The following is an 18,527-nucleotide window of genomic DNA, read 5'->3' as shown; positions in this document are numbered from 1 at the left end:
GAATCCAAAAGGGTACTGTGATATAACAAGAATCAGAATAGCTAAAGGTTATAACTTCTCAAAGTCAAAAGATATTAAACCTATTATAGCCATGAATGTAAGTTCACTTACTTCTCCAATGTGAAGATCACTCAGGCCAAAAGGATCACCGTGTGTTGTAAAATTCCTATGAACATCCCACTTCTCTTAAAACTCTACAAGAGAACCCCAAACAAAATAAAAGGAAAAAAAACAAAAAAAAAACGTGTCAAGAACTCATAAAGATTGATGAGATTCAATAAGCAACGCATTGAGCATGACATGGACAGCGGCATCATAGACCGCAGAGTCATAATGCATCCCGTCAAGTGTACATTGCGGTCCACAGTTCCAGGTAAACGACTGGATATCAAGCAAGATAAGAGGACCACCCATTTGACGTAAGATCTTACTCTCCCCGAGTGATCTATCATACTCATGCCACACCGTATCACTCATCTTCTCCTTCTTCTCATCCGTATTCAACATCCCGTTGATCAAAACCGGCATCCCAATCCAGAACAGATGCACAGATCTACCGGAGACCGACCCACCTCCTTCTTGCTCCTTTGGCGTAAGGGGCACTAGAGACTCCACATGACTACTCAATTGCCTCAACCTAAAACCAAAATCTGAAGCATTGTTCACATGAAGCATATGCCATAACCCAGTTCCCATGATCACAACATCAGGATACTTTTTCATCTTCTTATAAGATACCACAAGATCATCCAAATCTTTCTCATAAGGAGCCCAAACAAAATCAAGCTTCATCCCAATCTCCTTAACCACAATGCTGTAATCACTATGTCTCCTAAACAAATCCCCTCTAACCGAATCCATAGCCTTGGAATCCGAACCCAAAACAAGATTCAACAAAGACAAAGCCACGAATCTCGCCTGAGAATCACCAGCAACAACAACCCACGATCCATTCAACAAATCCGAAACATCGAACTTATCCAATTTCTGAAACTCACAACTCAAAACTTTCCTCGATTTCATCCAATCCCAGTTCTTCACGAAATAATCAAGCTTTGTTGAGCCATTGTTCCTACGAACAGACTCCGGATTCGGTACCGGTTTAACATCCCAGACAATCTGATTAACCTCGTTGATACAAGAGATACGATGATCGTAGACAACAACAGAGGAAACAGAGGCAACGATGTCGGAAACGGAAGGGAAATAAGGCGTGAGATGAACACAAACCGCGAGAGAAATAAACAAAGCGCCACTAAAGAAGAGCATCTTGTTCCTGCTCAGATGCCAACCAGCCATTGCCATGGGAACGAAGAGGACGAAACAAGCTGCTAATACTCCCAAATGAATCGCTCCTAGCATCTCTCAGACTCAGATTTCGGAATCAGACACATCTAGATTTCCATCTAGACAAAACCAATTTCATCCAGATTCGAATTAACTCTTTTTCTCTATAATTTAAGAAGAAGCTAGGGTTACGGATTTGGTTCGGTGAAGAGAATCTATCAAAATTGAAGGTGAAGATGAAAATTTGGTGAGATTGAAAGGAACAGAACAACCGTAGGCTTCTTCTTCTTTGGTTCGATTTTTTGTATTTAAAATTTTCCATATTTGTAAGATCTCCATTAATTTATGATCTCATCTCTCTGACTCTCAGACATGGTTCGGCTCACTTTAGCCTCATTATGGAACTGGGAACTATTCTAACGTGCGCTCACCGCTGGGAATCACGTGACCGCTTTTAGATTAATCATAAGTTCCTCGGCCCACGGTCAAGCCCATTTATTCACGTGACCGCTTGTAGATTGATCATAAGTTACTCGGCCCACGGGAAAGCCCATTTAGCCCACATCGTTCAACAAATCAATGACACTTTCCTTATGTGTATTTTCATACGTACGATTTCATCTTGGAATGACATTAAATTCTGTAGATCCGCGTTTTCATCATATAATAAATGGAGAAAAAATCATTATAATCATTTAGACTTCTTTTTTTATAGCTAAAGTTACATGTAATTTCGTGATTTTTCTTCACGGTCTTAAGTCTTGGGGATCTTGTAGACTCCGAAATTTCATAATAGTTTCAACCGATTTTTACATATTAACTTTTAATTTATTACTTTCTCATTCTAACCAAATTTATATATTTTTGCCAATGAGGCAATGACCCAATCTAATGGTGGGGCTAATCATAGGACTAATATGTTATTAGTTTATAGAATGTGTGTGAACGTTAAAAAGAATTAAGTAAAGAACCAAAAGATGGATTCATGTGAGGGAAATGTCTCAAGAAGGGTATGTACTATGTACACATTGTAGATATATTAAAGATATATATATATGTGTATATATATGGTGATACAAAGAAGAAAGAGAATATGGAATTTGGAATAATGAGAGAAAAAGGTTATGACGATGATGAGAAAGGCTGAGAAGTGATTCTCTTGGGTTGGCCCATCAATAGCTTCCAAGGATTTATTCACATGTTCACAACTGCTGGATCCCACATGATCATACATATAACCATCTCAAAACCATATGCTTGTTCAAATTTTATATATATATATATATATATATATATATATCTGATCGATTTCATTTTTCCAAATTTTAGATAAGTTTTTTTTTGATAAATCAACTTTAGATAAGTTTTATAGTCGCCTACACCAAATGTGACTGTATGTTCATATGATTATATATAGCTTTCGAGTTTCGACCAAAATGATAAATACTCAAACTATAATTTCTTATATCCATAAGTCTTTGGAGTACGTAATTGGACTTTCGGTCAATAGTTTTTCTATATTGGAACAAAAGTTTTGGTATTTTATATGACGACACTAAATATGGAGAGGAAAGGATTTCTGGCCACTCAATTTTTTAATTTTTGTTTCAAAATCTCCGAAATTTCAATTTTTTTTCCCGAATCACACAACCTTACATTAACAGCCTAATACACTAGAAAATATATGAGCATTAACTGATGGAACGACCATAAAATGGAGTTCATCTTTCTATTCGATATACGATATACAATATGAATATGAGAAACAGAAATAGACATATATAAATGACAAAATAAAATGTAAAACACTACTAGTATAAATTTACAACATCAAGATATCTATTTTTAAAAAAGATCTATGTACGTAGATCGGATGGCAATGTGAAGGGAAACAAAGGATTCGCATGCAAGTGGGTACAAAAGAGACAGTTATTTCAGTTAGAAGTGCCGCCAAATAACAAAAAAAAAAAAGAAAAAAAAGAAAGAGAGATTGCAACAGTTTTGGGTTAACCCAAGATTCGATCTCCCATGCAACCAATAGAAATCTGACAAGTGCACATATATTCCAGACCGACCACTCTCGGAGAAGCATGGGATAATATAATTGATGAAGAAACACGGTTTACATTTAGGGCGGCAATTTTTGATTAATTATTCCGGTTAAGTACCAGAATCTACACGTGATCATGTTATTTGTTAGCATTTTAATTATCTATCAATATAAAAAAAACACTTCGAACAATATTATATATGCGTCGGACAGAAATTGATGAATTGTAAATATTAATTAAATTTTGAATTTTTTTAACATTATATGTTATTTTGGGATGGGGACCTTCCCTTTATTCACTTTTGCATCTCCCTTTTTCATTACCTCTTTATATATAACCTTGCTCTCCAAGCCCTCAACGAACACAAAACATATACCTATTCTATAATCTCTTCTTCTTCCTCTCGAGTCTCGATTCTCTCTCTTTCTTTCTTTGAAATTGATTCAAACAAAATAACTTCAAGAACAACTTGAGATTATATATATGGCTCCTGTCTCGTTACCTCCAGGTTTCCGATTCCATCCAACAGACGAGGAACTAATTACTTACTATCTAAAAAGAAAGATCAACGGTCTAGAAATCGAACTTGAAGTTATCGCTGAAGTTGATCTTTACAAGTGTGAGCCATGGGACTTACCAGGTAATATTAATTTGACGTTTCCCTTGTTTATGCATGAGATCCACTTAATCAAATATGATTTAAATTTTTTGAAAAATATGATTTCTGATCAACATTAATTACGCGATTCTACTTTAGTTATCAAATTCTGCATATATTATTCATTTATATGGATTTAAATTACAACATCTGTAATCGTTAAGAATTATTATTATTTGTCTAAAACCCATAGGAACAAGAGAGATTGAAGAAAAGAATAAGAATATAGCATTGATGAAGAAACCCTAAATATACTTTAGTCTCTACCGGGAAAATACCACATGTGCAATTACACATACTAGTTCTGTAAATAACTATTTTATTATTTTTTTCATCATTTTCACCAAATCTTTTAGGAATTAAAATGTCAAAATAATTTTTAAAAATGTTTAAATATAAAATTGTAACTCATGAAAACATGAATGCCAGCTTAATTGAATCATAATTTTAATTTACGTCATCCAATATCTGCTGATAAATTACGTTACTTAAAGTAATCAATTATGAATTCAATAATAGGGAAGTCCTTGCTTCCGAGCAAAGACCAAGAATGGTACTTCTTCAGCCCACGAGACCGGAAGTATCCCAACGGCTCAAGGACAAACCGGGCAACTAAAGGCGGTTATTGGAAGGCTACAGGTAAAGACCGCCGAGTTAGTTGGAGAGACCGAGCCATAGGAACCAAGAAGACATTGGTTTACTACCGTGGGCGCGCGCCACATGGCATAAGAACTGGTTGGGTCATGCACGAATATCGACTTGATGAAACAGAATGTGAGCCTTCTGCATACGGCATGCAGGTTCGTTGCTAACTAACTGGATTCGACTACAATCATTTTAATATTGTACATAGCATTAGGAAAAACCATCTAAATTGAATTTTATATTTGTAGGACGCATATGCACTTTGTCGTGTGTTCAAAAAGATTGTTATTGAAGCTAAGCCAAGAGATCAACATCGGTCATATGTCCACGCGATGTCGAATGTGAGTGGTAATTGCTCATCGAGTTTTGACACTTGTTCGGATCTCGAAATCAGTTCAACTACTCATCAAGTTCAAAACACATTCCAACCGCGATTTGGCAACGAGCGATTTAACTCCAACGCAATCAGCAACGAGGATTGGTCACAATACTACGGTTCTTCTTATAGACCGTTCCCTACTCCATATAAGGTATAGCTAATATTTCAAAGTTTTAAAATCCATCATTGATTACCCTATAAAGTTTGATACATGACCATCGACATATAACATATTTTTAATAATGGGTTTTCTATATTTTCATTCAGGTTAACACAGAGATCGAATGTTCAATGTTACAACACAATATATATCTACCACCGTTGCGTGTAGAGAACTCTGCGTTTAGTGATTCCGATTTCTTCACGAGTATGACTCACAACAACGACCATGGCGTTTTCGATGACTTTACTTTTGCTGCAAGTAACTCCAACCACAATAATAGCGTTGGTGATCAAGTGATCCACGTTGGCAATTATGATGAACAATTAATAACATCTAACCGTCATATGAACCAGGTATGCATATCAGACTATTGAAATAATATATGCTGTATGTTTTATATACCATTTATATATAATTTTAAACCTAACATATAGAATTATATTTATGCATTTGAAAAGACTGGTTATATAAAAGAGCAGAAGATCAGATCGAGTTTGGATAATACTGACGAAGATCCAGGATTTCATGGTGAGTATATATATATAATTTGGGTTCAAATTCAAGATTGTTATGATCGATGCTCTTCCTATATCTAACGATAATTACAAATTGTTTAATTTACAGGTAACAATACCAATGACAACATAGATATCGATGATTTTCTCTCGTTTGATATATATAACGAGGACAACGTGAATCAAATAGAAGATAATGAAGACGTGAATACAAATGAAACCCTTGATTCATCGGGATTCGAGGTGGTTGAAGAAGAAACTAGATTTAACAACCAAATGCTCATCTCGACATATCAAACGACAAAGATTCTATATCACCAAGTCGTACCTTGTCACACGTTGAAAGTTCACGTCAATCCTATTAGTCACAATGTGGAAGAGAGAACATTGTTCATTGAAGAGGACAAAGATTCTTGGTTACAAAGAGCTGAGAAGATCACGAAGACAAAACTAACACTTTTTAGTTTAATGGCTCAGCAATACTACAAATGTCTTGCTATTTTTTTCTGATTCTTTTCTTTTTAAATTTGTTGATTTATTTATCCCTTTTTGATAAAAGGGCATTTACTTAGACACATATATGTATGTATACTAATATTTACATTTAACTGTTGTACTTCTTACTGTTAAAAAATATTTCTTATACCTATAACAACAATAAATTAGACGATCCAAATTTAAATTAGTATATCATCAAATATTTGAATGGAGTACAAGCGTCAAGCGGCTTGACTCAAGCCATTAACGGAGGACTACAAGAACTACTAGACAAATTAATAGGCAGCCAATTCCATGAGCTTCTTCCAAGCCGGTCTAGCCGAAATCTCATTCCACCACCGGTTGAGATTCTCTCGAGACGTAACCAAACCACTCAAACTGGTTTCATTCATGATATATCTCATACCGGGCATATGACTCAAATCAGCTAATGTGAATTCATCACCGCCCAAGTACCGGTTCGTAGCTAACCGGTTCTCATACACATCCAGGACCTTGTCGAACTTGACCTTTAGCTCCTCAACCAAAGCGACGTCGCATGGCTTACCAGACTTGGGCTTAAAGACGACGTTCATAACTAAGGGTAGAGCCACAGCGTAGAAATAGTTATTCTCAACTTCCACCCACTGGTCCACAATGGCTCGTCCCTCCAAAGTCTTGCCCAATAGGTCCGTTCCTTGGTCCGCATACTTTGTCGCGTAGTACCTCGCTATGGCTCGCGATTCTTGAAACCATAAATCGAACATATAAATAGCTTTTCTACATGTAGTCATTTAAGAGAAAAAGCAGCAAAATATTTGAGAATGTATCTTACCAAAAAGCTTCAGATATCCATCTTCAATAGCTGGAACTTGACCAAACGGCTAATACAAGTATACAACGTAATGAATAACACGTTTTCTGTGATAATACTGAAAATATTGTGACTTATATACCTGACGAAGAAGATGTTGTGGTTTTTTCTGTTCAAGTTTATCGAGATCGACATGAATTACTTCAAACTCGATGTCTTTTTCCAAAAAGCAGAGCAATACTCTTTGTGGATTAGCTGCTTTTATCTGCCCATATACTTTGACCACCATTTTCTGATTATATGTTTATACGTAACTATTGATATGAAATTGTAAATACCGACATGAATGTGGATGTATGCATTTATAGGCCACAAAAGTTATAAAATGTTTATGAGTGCCTTTGTCTGCTGTGGATATTAATCAGTGGTCATTTTTTTTTTTTTTTTCAAATCCGTTGGACCTTTGAGTAGGTGAGATCATGAAACGTGCTTTTAGCATGGAATTCTTGATTTTTAAAATGTTTTTTGTTGTTGTTCTAATTAAAATTGTGAATAATAACGTTTACAAGAGCTGTGAATTATTTTTCACTATAGTACTGGAGATGTGTACAGTAGACGAACCAACATTTAATTACAGTTAACTTATAATAAGTGTCGATGTGAAACAAACTTTGAAGGTTACTTTGCGTATATATTTTGGCATTCATGAATGTTTCTGATTGCTCTAATTTGCTAAATCAGGTTTCTAATTACATATATGTAAAATTTTGTAAATTTAAAATAAAATACAAAAGGTATTTGTTTTTGTACAGTCCAATTATGTCAAATATGATACAAGAGACTAGAGAGTGTTAAGAACTCTAAATGCCATGTTAAGCTTCATAATTGGATAGTGGTCAATTCGCACACAAAAAGAAAGAAAGAAAGGCAAAGAAGGTTTAGACAGGGACACGCCTTCCACGGTAGCGATCCAGCAACTGATTCAGTGACCAATATATATAGTTGGTAAAAGTTTGATTGGATAAGGCAAATAAGTCTAAATAGTAAAACAGAGAGAAGTTGCAATGAATGTACCGATCTGATGTATGGTTGCTGCAAAAGCCAGCCTAATAGAGGTATCCTTTGAAGGAAGACGGCAAGTGTAGGCCAGAAACCACTTTAAAATTACAGAAGAATAAAGGAAAGACATGAGTCAGCAAATCAAAACTAGAAATGAATTAGTAAAACCATTAAATGTTGTTGAGGAGAAGAAAACCCACCTGAAGAGCACAAGGAACCCATATGATTCAAGAAGCAAACCGAAAATAGGCCATCCAAACACAACCAACAAGAAACCCAATCCAAATGATATAGTACCCTGTATGTATATCAAGAAGATGTATTATTGTATTAATAATAGTCATCAAATTGGAAGCACAAGGGATTCATGAAAGAACCTTAAAATTCTGCCGTTTAGTAAAGAATTGGATTGCTGGGTTGATTCCAATGGTTAGAGTCACACCAGCTAAGAAGAGGATCTGTCCAAAGAGACCACAGAGACCCTTAAAAAGCCTTGCTAAAATCGTAAAGAACACACACCAAAGATGGTATAAATAGACCTACGTTCCCCATGGCTATGAGTCCCTTGTCAAACACAAATATCACTCCCAGGAATGTAAAGAACACACCAAATCCAGTCAAACCTAGCCCTATCTCTGCCACATCAATCAAATTCCTTAACGATTCAGCAATTCAAGATCAATGGATACTAGTTCATTATCACATCCCTATTCAAAGAGTTTATGATTGGAACACTTACTTTTTAGGTCATTCATCTCCAAGGAAGCCATTGTTACCGAAAAAATTGCACAATCAAAAACCTTTAAGAGCAGGAATTCAAACAAATTTAAGATCTGAGAAAGTGTTATCTTTTGATCTCTGAAATCAATCCAAGAGTTTGAATCGATGAAGAATGGATCGTGCCAGTGAAAACTTCGTCATCCCATGGGTCTCCACGTCATCTTGACAGCATTATACAATAATCATTAAGAAATTTCAAAAGAACCACCTAACTATTAATTATTTCGGAATACACCCCAAAACATTTCTAGACTTTAGCATTCTACATATAATTTCTGCCATGAATTGGATAAAACAAAAAGTAAGGTGTATTTTAATGACAAAGAAAATACATGATGGAATTTGTACTAGTTAGTATAAGTGGGTAAAATTTGTAAATATGAAAGCTAAGAGACATGTAAATTTGCCGCAAAAAAAAGAGGCTGTAAATTAAGAAAGCCCATTGTAGGCCCAATATAGATAACTGCGACTCCTCTAGTCCAGCCCATCAATCTCTAAGAATTTAGATTTTTCATTTTCTTAATTCATCAATTTTAATTTTCTTAGTTCATCACATCTAAAAATACAGAACATTATTTTAATTTTCTTAGTTCATCACATCTAAAAATACAGAACATTTTCAATTGGTCAGTTACTTGTATATATACTGTTAAGTGCTCTCTAAATTAAACTGAAACTTACAAAATTATCAAAAGAGTCAAAACACTTTAAAGTAACAACAACTTGTACAAGATTAGAAAACAAAAGATTTGAAAAACATCGTCCCAAACGAAACCCGGTTCTCTTCCGGTTTAGGTTCGAGTGAGCAAAGCCGAAATATGAGCCGCCGAGAGCGTCTGGGCTCTCGGAGGCGGTCTGTTACCGGAAAGTCGCGGCGGTCTATCGTTCCCAGCGAGAAAAACGTCGTGGACACTTAAATTTCGCTCCGATGCGCCGCCGCATCCTGATAATCTACGACAGTGAGGGCTCTCTCGTCGCTGCTTCAGCTTTGCGTTGAATGGATTCTCAGGCTTCGCGAGATCTTCCACAGTTAGCGCTTCTGCCAACGTTGTGAACGATTGTGATTTACCTTTGTAATGTTTCGACAATCCTCTCCTGTTATCAAAATTTCCCAAACATAAATTCGTGGTAGGAAGATTAAAAAGTTTCTTTACAACGAAAAAGATCTCAGAAATTAATTATACCCCTAAACTATAAGATTGTTTAAGAATACACCCTAATGATTGGGGTTTGTTCTGACAATTACTAAAGCCAGGGGTTAAAAGCGGAACTTTCTGATTCTCATTACCTTGAAGAAGAAGAAGAACTGCGACGGTCCGAATCATCAGGGGAGTTTGGAAAAGAAGAGGGAGAGTTAACACCTTCATCTGCGTCCGCGTCTACGTCTCTGGTGTAGTTTCCGCGTCTGCGTTCTTCACCCAACATAAGAGACTCCATCTGTTCTTGATAGTGCATTTTTTCTTCTAAGCGGCTTCTAATTGATTAAGAGTTGAGAGAACAGTGGCATTTATACGACTATAATTATTTTAATGAATGTGTTTATATAGTCGGCCCGTTATTAAAGTTTATTTACAATGTTTACGCAATGGATATTCGAATTTAAAACATTATCTAATGAGCTCTGTTTGTCAAATAACATGTCACGCCCATGAACATGGGTTCTGGTTTTGCGGTCTTTATATAATAAGTAGGGTATTTTTTTATGTCAGAGATAAGATATTTTGGGAATGATGGAACAAGATGACGACACGTGGAAAGAGTGAAGAAATGGACGGAGTTTAAATACTTGTTTACGTGGTGGGTGGAAACAGATGGCACGAACAACGAGGCCATCGAGAATCTCTGTGTAACGAATCTAACGATACGTGTCGAACTACGTTGAACAGATTCAAAGACTTTTGGGCCATGATTGATAAATGAACTTTATTTTATGTATTTATGGACCGTTTCTAAGGCCCCTTAGCACATGATCGCTTTGAAAAAACATATCAAGATGTGTAACTAATTGGGGAGAAAAATGGAAATACGGAGGAATCTATACGTTTTCTTCACCAAAGAGCAAGTAGAATGTTTTCCTCTACTTTGCTTCTTCTCTTTCCTTATTCCTGCGTAAATTAAATGAACTAATTTTCTACTGCTTCAACTGGTAAGACACAGAGTTAGAATAACCTGTTCTTTACTCTAATAATATTCCTCTAATCAGGGCCACCCAATCATATACCCTAAGGGTAGATTGCAAAGCCAGATTTGTGGGCTAGGAATATTCCTATTTCGTTAACTTAATACATAGATGCTAACATATTGTTCATGTTCCAAAAACAACCAGATATTATAATTTGTAAATCAAAATCACCTTTGATCACTGCTCAGCTAAGTATGGCTATGTATCTCCTCCCACTAAGATACTGGACATCAATCTCAATCTCTACTTCAAGTCCATACATTTCGAAAGTAAGAGTGGCCGAAGTTCAAACATTTTAAAAGCCAACTACGAGAACTCAGAATATGTGAAAGCCAAAGAAAAGAAAAGAAAAGAAGTGTTTCACAACAAGGTTCATGGAGAAGCAAATACATGATCATCAGTATTCTTTCCCTAATCTATCTAAAGCAACTTAGGATGTACCCCACGCTTAAACTCAATTATCTAGAACCTCAAGGACGATTGATTACTCTATTCTACGCTAATCGATCATTTAGTAAACAAATGCCGATTGCTTGGTATGGGTCAATCTATGGTTCATGATCGGTTCTTGTGTCTAACAAAGCATATCAAAAGCACATACTACTAGTTCAGATTTCAGATGCATCAGTATATTTGTATAAAAAGGGAAATGCACCTATGAGACAATTTGGATTTCACCCGGAAATCAATAACCAGACATTGAACACAACTAAACAAAAGGGTTCCCTGATTACCAAATCTGTATCCACAAGCTCTAATTCATAGAATGCATAAGAGAAATCACAGTGGGTGTGGCACAGAATCAATTCAATAAAACCATCAATCATGTGTGTGTCATTAATGCATAATGCCTATCCTGAAGAGAAGATTATAGAGTCAATCAAAATTCAACAAGAAACAATCACAATCTGGTTACAAATAAGAATCCAAACATAGAAAAGTAGGATAAAATCCTTCAATCTCCACAAGATAAAAGACACATATCAGAAACGTTGAAAAAGAGAAAACCTAGCCAAATGGGAAAGATAACCAAAAAAGGCATTACACTAATTGAACCTGAGACGAGACGATCAATCCTTGTTCCTGAGCCTCTCGATCCTCTGGTTAAGATGCTCGATCTTGACAACCAAATTGGTGACTGAGTAAAGGATCCAGTAGAACACAAGTGCAGCCGCAATGAGAAGCGCGTTTCGCTGGGATTTCATCATGGACTTCTGGTGACGAAGATGCTCTGACGGTGTGCAGGAATCGCCATCGCACGAAGGCATAGTTTCGTATTTCCAGTAGATGTCCATTAAGAGGAAGAGACAGAAAGGAACTATGGAGAGAAACGGTTTGAGGAGATTACGCGTGACGGCGACTAATCCCTTGCGGAGTCCGTCGAGTCCTGGCATCGTCAATAGCACCACCATAATCGCTTCAGCCGCCGCCGCGTAACCTAAAACCACCCACTCGAGCGCCATTATCACCGGATCAAGCTAGATCTGAAGTCTCTTCTCTTCCTCGCAATCGCAGCTTGAATTTTCTATTTTGCAGACTCATTTTTTGCTGGGGAAGAAAAGAGAAGATGTAAGGAACGTGATACACGTGGCGGTCAACGCGTGTCGCACGTCGATTAAGAGGGAAAATGGGCTTAAATGGGCTGAATTTGCTAAAACTCGGCCCAAAAGAAAAGTATAGATATATTAAGTAGTCCGTTTCTTTAAAGTCGGCTTTAGATTCACACAGTGTCGATTTGTCAAGTAACGGCGTCAAAAGCGAAACGGCAACGTTTGGTAGGTGAGACACGTGGATCAGATAGTGTTTTGTCTCCTAATCCAATCTCTTTCAAAGCATACATAATAAATGCATATATATAAGCACACATTAAACGGAGTTAAACTCATCATACATTACTGACTAAAAGAAGCAAAATCTTGAGTAGAAACAAATTTTCCTGTATCTCTCTCTCTTGTAATCTCCGACGAAGAAACACAGTTTTATGGCAACCACCAGATCGAAGAGCTTTCAGTTGATCACCAGCTTAAGGAAACACCTAGTTAACACACGCGCTTCCACACGCGCCACCGCCTCTGCTCTCTTCCCTTCACGGTATCAAACACTATTTCTCTTTCTACTTTCCTTCTTCCAAATTATTTGATGTTTCTTAACCTAAGTAAGCAACAAATAAAGAGAGAAAATACTCATTTTTCTGTGGAAACAATAATTAATTCCCATGAAATGGATTAGCCTATAGTAGGACCTTGATTATAATGAAACTGATATGAACATATATATCTGAAATTTTTAACTATCACTGGCTCGTTGGTAAAACAATTTTGTATTTTCCACTTGATTAAGTACAAGATGATATTATTCCCAGATCTAGAAAGTTCAGAAATCAGGGTTTCTTCTAGGACTACGGATTCAGATCAGTTAAGTTATATAATAGTTGTGTATTTTATGTATTCAATGTCATATATTTGCTGAATTCAAACGCAATGGATCTGAAAAGAACCCTTTGATGTTTGCAAAAGTGTATTTTAGTTTTAAGTCTGAAAAAACTTGTTTTTGAAAATATTAATATAGTTTATTGAAGATAAATATATTCGTACAGAAAGCATAAGCAATGTACTAGTGTACAGTGCACAAAAAGGCATATGCCATTAGGCGTAAATGGATAATACCAAAACAAATCCAGTTCAGGTTTTGACACGTGGTAGTTTAGTAAGTTTACATACATACCCCTGTCGAAAACTCGCAGGTAAGAGTGTTATTAGCTTGACCCAAAACTCAAATCTCAAAACTGTAACCAAATCATGATTTTTCATCTTCAATATGAAGCCACATTTAGTTACATGCTGTGTAGTCCATCTTTTCGTAACAGTGTAACACATTATTTTTCATTTATGATATGAGTAGACATGAGGTGGCTGATTTTCTCATAGCGTTAATTTAAGATAAGAATTTGGACCGACAGCTTTGAAGATATAGAAATGTTGATGGAGCTGACTATGACATATTTGGTGTTACTTGATTTTATTTTTAATTTTTAAAGAAAAGGCATTTACGGGGTCACTTTTTATGAAAAACCAAACTTTCCATCTTTAATAATATACTAAGACCTGATAAAGAAAAAATCTATATAAAGACCATCTTCGTAATAATTCATTCTTTTTGGGGTTGTTGTGGGTTTGTGGTGGCAATGTCTCACCTACCTAGCAACAATCTCCCACCCAACAGGAAATTTGTTTTTATTTCCTTGATATGATTAATAAAATTGATACCGAAATTATCATATTAATAAATTGAGGTCGGTTAGATATAAAATTCGTCTGAAATATTCTTTTTATTTCCTTCCTTTTTAACAGTCGGAGTGGACATTCCTCGGCGTATGACAAGAACGTGGAGGATGAATTGCATGCAAGTGCAGTACCTGACGAAGTTATAAAGCCAGATTCTGATAAATATTGGTCTCCTCACCCCAAAACAGGAGTCTTCGGTCCCTCTACGACTGAGCACAGCGCCACCGCCGAGGGTGCACACCAGGACACAGCAGTGCTGGAGGAGACCGCCTGGTTTCGCCCAACAAGTCTCGAGGATTCGGACAAGACTCACCATGTTTGAGTCTCTCTTTCTCTCTGCTTTTTACTGGCGTAATGTTGTAATAAAGTTCTACGTAAACAAACTGTAATGTCAAATAGCGTCCTCCTGCTATGTTTGAACGCTTATGTTTAAGTGATTGATTACGTTGCCCATAAATATTAAAGAATCAAAATGAAGTTTGGTTTTAATTTGGTACGGTTAATCAACCACGACAAATATTAAAAAGAATCTCCAAATGACAAAATCGATAATATGTGTAACTTGATTAACCAGTGAAGATTCATAAATCAAATAAACGCAAAAAAGCTCTCTAAGACTAATAAACTAAAGCTGAGGCTAAATCAAAGATACATCAAAAGCTTTCTGAAGAGAGAAAAATAAAAATATACAAAACGAACCAGTGGTATATTGTTCTACTTCTTCACCGATCTGTACCAATAAGTAACCAGAGCCTCCTCTCTAAGTAAATTGTTCTCCCTACAACTAAATTTTCCCTTAGAATCATCACATAATAAAAGCCTGATGGTTGCTCAAAAAGACCCATCACCCCAGAATTTGTAATGCCCTAAAACGTGATTCTCAATCTACGAAAACCAGAGACCAGAAATGGTTATGTGTTTAGTACCTGTAAATCTCGTTTTCACTTGAGTAGATCTCTTGTTATTGAACTCTTCTTCTCTCGTTAAAGGCTTTCGCAGTTGGCTTTGATGGCGGTCTATTTATCTTCTCAAGTAATCTGCTATATACTAGTTTGACCGGTATGCAGGCCACAGTTGGTGGTCCCGGTAATACCCGTCTGTTAGAGAGCTCGTGTGTCCGGTCTCGTGACGCCTTCATCCCATTGTGTCCTTGTTCGCCGCTGAATGACGATAGTGCCCTTGTCTTTTGGCTAGCAGTTGCATTTGTGTTCTTCAGCAACTTCTTTTGCTGCTGCTGATGCTGTTGCTTTCTCTCTGCAGGTGGTCGCGGAATTCGCAATGAACTGTTTCTCCTCACCGAGTTATCATCATTACTAAAATGTCCCAATCCGAGTTTCTTAACAAGCGGTTTCCTTCCCTGATCTGCCAGAGAATAATCATAGGTTGCATCATCATCCGCTTCTACGGACGATGAGAACGGCTGCAGCCGTGGAACCCGGGAATTACTCCGCCTTGCAGTCTTCCAAGCAGAGGGCAGAAGAAAGGTTTTGTCCTGGTAAGTTGTTTCATTACCAAAGTAATCAATTGTCTGAATATATGACTCGGAGGAACCATCTGCTAAGACTTCGACTTCGACCGGATGCCCAATGATTGCTCTGCCATTTAACTTACTCATAAGGGAGACAATTGGGACAGGCCCTTTCTGATAGCTTCCTCGCACTTCTAAATCCACATCCATCAATGAAGAATACGTTTTTCTGCCAAAATGTCGTTCAGAAACATCAAACTCCTGACCTAAACCTTCGAGTTTTTCCTCCCCTCGCTTCTTCATACCAATCCGGCCTTCCCAAGGGTCATCATCCCAGTCCAGCATATCATGGCTGTAGATGTTCTTACATCTAGATGCAACCACATTTGAGAGCTGATAATCATCACCTGGTACAATCATTCTGTCACCGAACTGCCTTTCGTTGGGATCAGTGTCATCAGTTCCATCGCTCATATCATTTATCCCATTAAAATCTAACCCATAACCCATAGGCTTTTGGCCAAATGCCCTTCTCTTATATTCACAATATCTTCCATCTTCTAGACGATTACGGTGCAATTTTCTCTTCCGTGCAGATCTTCTTGGAAGAGTCCGGAAGTTTCTTTTTCCCTTGTGCTGCCAGTTGGAAACCGTACTAGCCTCATTATTAGGATTTTGGGAATAAAGGTAGGAAGAGTCGCCAGAAATAGATGACTCATAATGATCTTCCTCACTGCTTGTACTTTCATCTTCTCCTGACGTATGTCTACTAAAAGTATTGCGTCGCTCGGAATGACGCCCAGCTCCTGAAAGGAGAAATTTCAAACTCTAGTTAGGGAATAACTAATACCTATGCGACACATAGAAAATTGTGGTCTACGTAATCAAAAACATTAATTGGTTTTAGTGCAGAGGCATGATACAAATTCCAGTCAAAGAAGAATCAAATATGAATATAGTGTTGACACAACTGAAAACCAATTTTCGCAAAAGTAGAAAACATTTAGATGATAAGAAAAACTAGCTTTTAGCTGTCCAGAAATACTTTACCTGACAGCAAGGGAATGTCATCATCAGTATCCTCCTCCATATCAGAAGAATCAGTTTCAGATTCAGAATAATCTGATTCCATATCTTCCAAAAAATTAGGAGGGTCATAATCTGAATAACGAGTATCACCACCGGCAAAGGAGGAATGCATTGCGTCCCTGTGGCTTAGCAAATTCTCATGTAGGTCTGAAACATCATTAGATTCACTTGGTGTAAACATATATTTAGTCCTTTTAGCCTCCGCCCTACTCTTAGTTTTCTCCTTTCCTGAAACAGAGCCAAAAATGCATATGAATTTCATGTCAAAAAGAGCCAGAAGCCTTAAGTATCCAACCATCTAGGAACAAAAACTTGGAAGTTTAAAAGTACATCTTACCGAGGGTATAAATGGGCCTCTCCATGCTATGATCCCCACTGGAAGAAGCTGAAGAATTGCTTCTGGCAAGATACTTAAAGGAAGTATCAGGACCATTGGAACATGAAATCTTTCGCTTTGAAGAGGCGGTTCTAAGTCCAAAGTCCTGCAAGCCTCTCATTCGAGGCACAGCCTCATCCTCACAACTTGGTTGATCTTCCTCTTTATCTCTCAGCAAATGCATAACATCACCAACATGGTTGGTCCTTAGATAATCTGTGGATTCCCGTGTCCCATTAGAGGTATCCTGAACCCTAACTATAGCCATTCTCTCCTTGGTTGCATCAAGAGAGTCATCTCTAGCCTTTTCAGGGACTAGTTTCCCTTCTCTTTTCAGCATTTCCTTTTCCAGTTCAAGGGCATGGAGAATGGCATCTTCTCTCCGAGCATACTTCTCTCTCTTTTTTATTATCATCGCTTGCGAAGATTCTACCCTCTCAATGCATTCATCAAAATCGCCACACCGAAATGGCTTGACCCGCTTGGATTTCTCTAAATTGTACCAATCCCTAAGCACATTAAAATACGAATGCTTTCAGTAATCAATCCAAAAGAAAAGAGAGAAGTTCACACAGATAAAGAAGAGACTTACACACTTGCATCTTCTCTCCCGAGGAGCTTCACCGGAGTTCCAGATCGTGGCGACGTGATATGCGTAGAGTCAAGATCTTCTTGTCCAAGTATCCTCCCCGGCCACCACGAGCCATTCCTCCTCCTCACCCACACAATCGATCCCACAGTCCAATCAACCGCACCTGATCCTGGACTTGCCATCCTTGTCTCTCCCTCTCTACACTCAAGATCACACTTTCTCTACGGGTTTCTTCTACGTCACTAACCACACACAAGCCTCAAAAGTCCACCATTCTCCAAGAAAAATCTTTCTACGGTTGTGTATTGATCTACCTGAAAATCAGCTCCGCCGCCGGTAATACAGACGAATCCCGGCGGATCCAAAACCACAACTGAAACAGACGGAAGAGAAGGAAGTGAATCCGGCGAGAACTAAGCTTTCCATTCAGATTTGGAAAACTCCCATAACCCTACGCTCTTTAACGCCGGTTAGGTTAAAACCTTTCCTCTCTACTTTTTCCACCGTCCCTCTATAAGCTAGCTACGTAAGCGAGTTCTCGTCGTCCTCGTCTCTCTCGTTCTCTCTGAAACCTCCGCGTCCTCGTCTCTCTCTCGTTCTCTCTGAAACCTCCGTGACTCTTTCGCCTTCTCTCTCTCTCTCTCCTCCGGATGATGGTGATTGCGAGCTTCGCAGTTCAATTAATTTACACGCGCTCCTCAAGAGCGC

The 18,527-nt window shown here is 37.6% G+C and overlaps 8 protein-coding genes across 10 annotated transcripts; 2 read left to right on the top strand and 6 right to left on the bottom strand.

Moving 5' to 3' along the window:
* Positions 1-39: 39 nt before the first annotated feature.
* On the bottom strand, positions 40-1,645 carry AT3G03210 (Pmr5/Cas1p GDSL/SGNH-like acyl-esterase family protein). Its single transcript, NM_111191.4, has one exon. It carries the CDS (start codon positions 1,360-1,362, stop codon positions 256-258), a length of 1,107 nt encoding a protein of 368 aa, NP_186971.1. The 5' UTR covers positions 1,363-1,645; the 3' UTR covers positions 40-255.
* Positions 1,646-3,719: 2,074 nt separating this feature from the next.
* Positions 3,720-7,457, top strand: NAC045 (NAC domain containing protein 45). The gene is made up of 6 exons (NM_111190.3): positions 3,720-3,978; positions 4,516-4,796; positions 4,890-5,171; positions 5,288-5,536; positions 5,642-5,711; positions 5,808-7,457. The coding sequence occupies exons 1-6, from the start codon at positions 3,822-3,824 to the stop codon at positions 6,206-6,208; spliced, it is 1,440 nt and encodes a 479-aa protein (NP_186970.2). The 5' UTR covers positions 3,720-3,821; the 3' UTR covers positions 6,209-7,457.
* On the bottom strand, positions 6,362-7,457 carry GSTF11 (glutathione S-transferase F11). The gene is made up of 3 exons (NM_111189.3): positions 7,132-7,457; positions 7,011-7,059; positions 6,362-6,920 (listed from the first exon to the last, which is right to left on the bottom strand). The coding sequence occupies exons 1-3, from the start codon at positions 7,276-7,278 to the stop codon at positions 6,472-6,474; spliced, it is 645 nt and encodes a 214-aa protein (NP_186969.1). The 5' UTR covers positions 7,279-7,457; the 3' UTR covers positions 6,362-6,471.
* Positions 7,458-7,686: 229 nt separating this feature from the next.
* On the bottom strand, positions 7,687-9,096 carry AT3G03180 (Got1/Sft2-like vescicle transport protein family). 3 transcript variants are annotated; one of them, NM_111188.4, is made up of 6 exons: positions 8,788-9,096; positions 8,592-8,683; positions 8,426-8,506; positions 8,249-8,346; positions 8,064-8,145; positions 7,687-7,966 (listed from the first exon to the last, which is right to left on the bottom strand). In NM_111188.4, exons 1-6 carry the CDS (start codon positions 8,816-8,818, stop codon positions 7,928-7,930), a joined length of 423 nt encoding a protein of 140 aa, NP_186968.2. In that variant the 5' UTR covers positions 8,819-9,096; the 3' UTR covers positions 7,687-7,927. The 3 variants fall into 3 exon arrangements, with proteins under 3 accessions (NP_186968.2, NP_001327132.1, NP_001327133.1); NM_001337459.1 differs by having other exon boundaries at positions 7,718-7,966; positions 8,592-8,965; NM_001337460.1 differs by having other exon boundaries at positions 7,718-8,145; positions 8,788-8,965.
* Positions 9,097-9,434: 338 nt separating this feature from the next.
* Positions 9,435-10,487, bottom strand: AT3G03170 (uncharacterized protein). Its single transcript, NM_111187.3, has 2 exons — positions 10,117-10,487; positions 9,435-9,923 (listed from the first exon to the last, which is right to left on the bottom strand). The coding sequence occupies exons 1-2, from the start codon at positions 10,281-10,283 to the stop codon at positions 9,620-9,622; spliced, it is 471 nt and encodes a 156-aa protein (NP_566196.1). The 5' UTR covers positions 10,284-10,487; the 3' UTR covers positions 9,435-9,619.
* A 1,109-nt stretch (positions 10,488-11,596) lies between these two features.
* AT3G03160 (B-cell receptor-associated-like protein) lies at positions 11,597-12,583 on the bottom strand. The gene has a single exon (NM_111186.3). It carries the CDS (start codon positions 12,471-12,473, stop codon positions 12,081-12,083), a length of 393 nt encoding a protein of 130 aa, NP_566195.1. The 5' UTR covers positions 12,474-12,583; the 3' UTR covers positions 11,597-12,080.
* Positions 12,584-12,710: 127 nt separating this feature from the next.
* On the top strand, positions 12,711-14,833 carry AT3G03150 (uncharacterized protein). Its single transcript, NM_111185.4, has 2 exons — positions 12,711-13,101; positions 14,361-14,833. Exons 1-2 carry the CDS (start codon positions 12,992-12,994, stop codon positions 14,614-14,616), a joined length of 366 nt encoding a protein of 121 aa, NP_566194.1. The 5' UTR covers positions 12,711-12,991; the 3' UTR covers positions 14,617-14,833.
* Positions 14,818-18,471, bottom strand: AT3G03140 (Tudor/PWWP/MBT superfamily protein). Its single transcript, NM_111184.5, has 4 exons — positions 17,820-18,471; positions 17,189-17,736; positions 16,813-17,079; positions 14,818-16,568 (listed from the first exon to the last, which is right to left on the bottom strand). The coding sequence occupies exons 1-4, from the start codon at positions 17,999-18,001 to the stop codon at positions 15,256-15,258; spliced, it is 2,310 nt and encodes a 769-aa protein (NP_186964.1). The 5' UTR covers positions 18,002-18,471; the 3' UTR covers positions 14,818-15,255.
* Positions 18,472-18,527: the final 56 nt, after the last annotated feature.

This window comes from Arabidopsis thaliana, chromosome 3 (genome assembly GCF_000001735.4).
Source record: "Arabidopsis thaliana chromosome 3, partial sequence".
NCBI lineage: Eukaryota > Viridiplantae > Streptophyta > Magnoliopsida > Brassicales > Brassicaceae > Arabidopsis > Arabidopsis thaliana.
This window is presented reverse-complemented; position numbering and strand designations above follow the sequence as displayed.

Coding starts and splice junctions, on each gene's coding strand:
- AT3G03180 (NM_001337460.1), bottom strand. CDS start 8,818: ATGGCTTCCTTGGAGATGAATGACCTAAAAA. Junction 8,684..8,787: donor GGAGATGAATGACCTAAAAA/GTAAGTGTTCCA, acceptor TTGATGTGGCAG/AGATAGGGCTAGGTTTGACT. Junction 8,347..8,425: donor CTAAACGGCAGAATTTTAAG/GTTCTTTCATGA, acceptor ATATACATACAG/GGTACTATATCATTTGGATT.
- AT3G03160 (NM_111186.3), bottom strand. CDS start 12,473: ATGGCGCTCGAGTGGGTGGTTTTAGGTTACGCGGCGGCGGCTGAAGCG.
- AT3G03210 (NM_111191.4), bottom strand. CDS start 1,362: ATGCTAGGAGCGATTCATTTGGGAGTATTAGCAGCTTGTTTCGTCCTC.
- AT3G03170 (NM_111187.3), bottom strand. CDS start 10,283: ATGCACTATCAAGAACAGATGGAGTCTCTTATGTTGGGTGAAGAACGC. Junction 9,924..10,116: donor AGTTCTTCTTCTTCTTCAAG/GTAATGAGAATC, acceptor TTTTGATAACAG/GAGAGGATTGTCGAAACATT.
- AT3G03140 (NM_111184.5), bottom strand. CDS start 18,001: ATGGCAAGTCCAGGATCAGGTGCGGTTGATTGGACTGTGGGATCGATT. Junction 17,080..17,188: donor GAGGCCCATTTATACCCTCG/GTAAGATGTACT, acceptor GCTCTGTTTCAG/GAAAGGAGAAAACTAAGAGT. Junction 16,569..16,812: donor TGACATTCCCTTGCTGTCAG/GTAAAGTATTTC, acceptor TTCTCCTTTCAG/GAGCTGGGCGTCATTCCGAG.
- GSTF11 (NM_111189.3), bottom strand. CDS start 7,278: ATGGTGGTCAAAGTATATGGGCAGATAAAAGCAGCTAATCCACAAAGA. Junction 7,060..7,131: donor CACAACATCTTCTTCGTCAG/GTATATAAGTCA, acceptor TACTTGTATTAG/CCGTTTGGTCAAGTTCCAGC. Junction 6,921..7,010: donor TGGATATCTGAAGCTTTTTG/GTAAGATACATT, acceptor TATGGTTTCAAG/AATCGCGAGCCATAGCGAGG.
- NAC045 (NM_111190.3), top strand. CDS start 3,822: ATGGCTCCTGTCTCGTTACCTCCAGGTTTCCGATTCCATCCAACAGAC. Junction 3,979..4,515: donor TGAGCCATGGGACTTACCAG/GTAATATTAATT, acceptor ATTCAATAATAG/GGAAGTCCTTGCTTCCGAGC. Junction 5,712..5,807: donor CGAAGATCCAGGATTTCATG/GTGAGTATATAT, acceptor TTTAATTTACAG/GTAACAATACCAATGACAAC.
- AT3G03150 (NM_111185.4), top strand. CDS start 12,992: ATGGCAACCACCAGATCGAAGAGCTTTCAGTTGATCACCAGCTTAAGG. Junction 13,102..14,360: donor TCTGCTCTCTTCCCTTCACG/GTATCAAACACT, acceptor CCTTTTTAACAG/TCGGAGTGGACATTCCTCGG.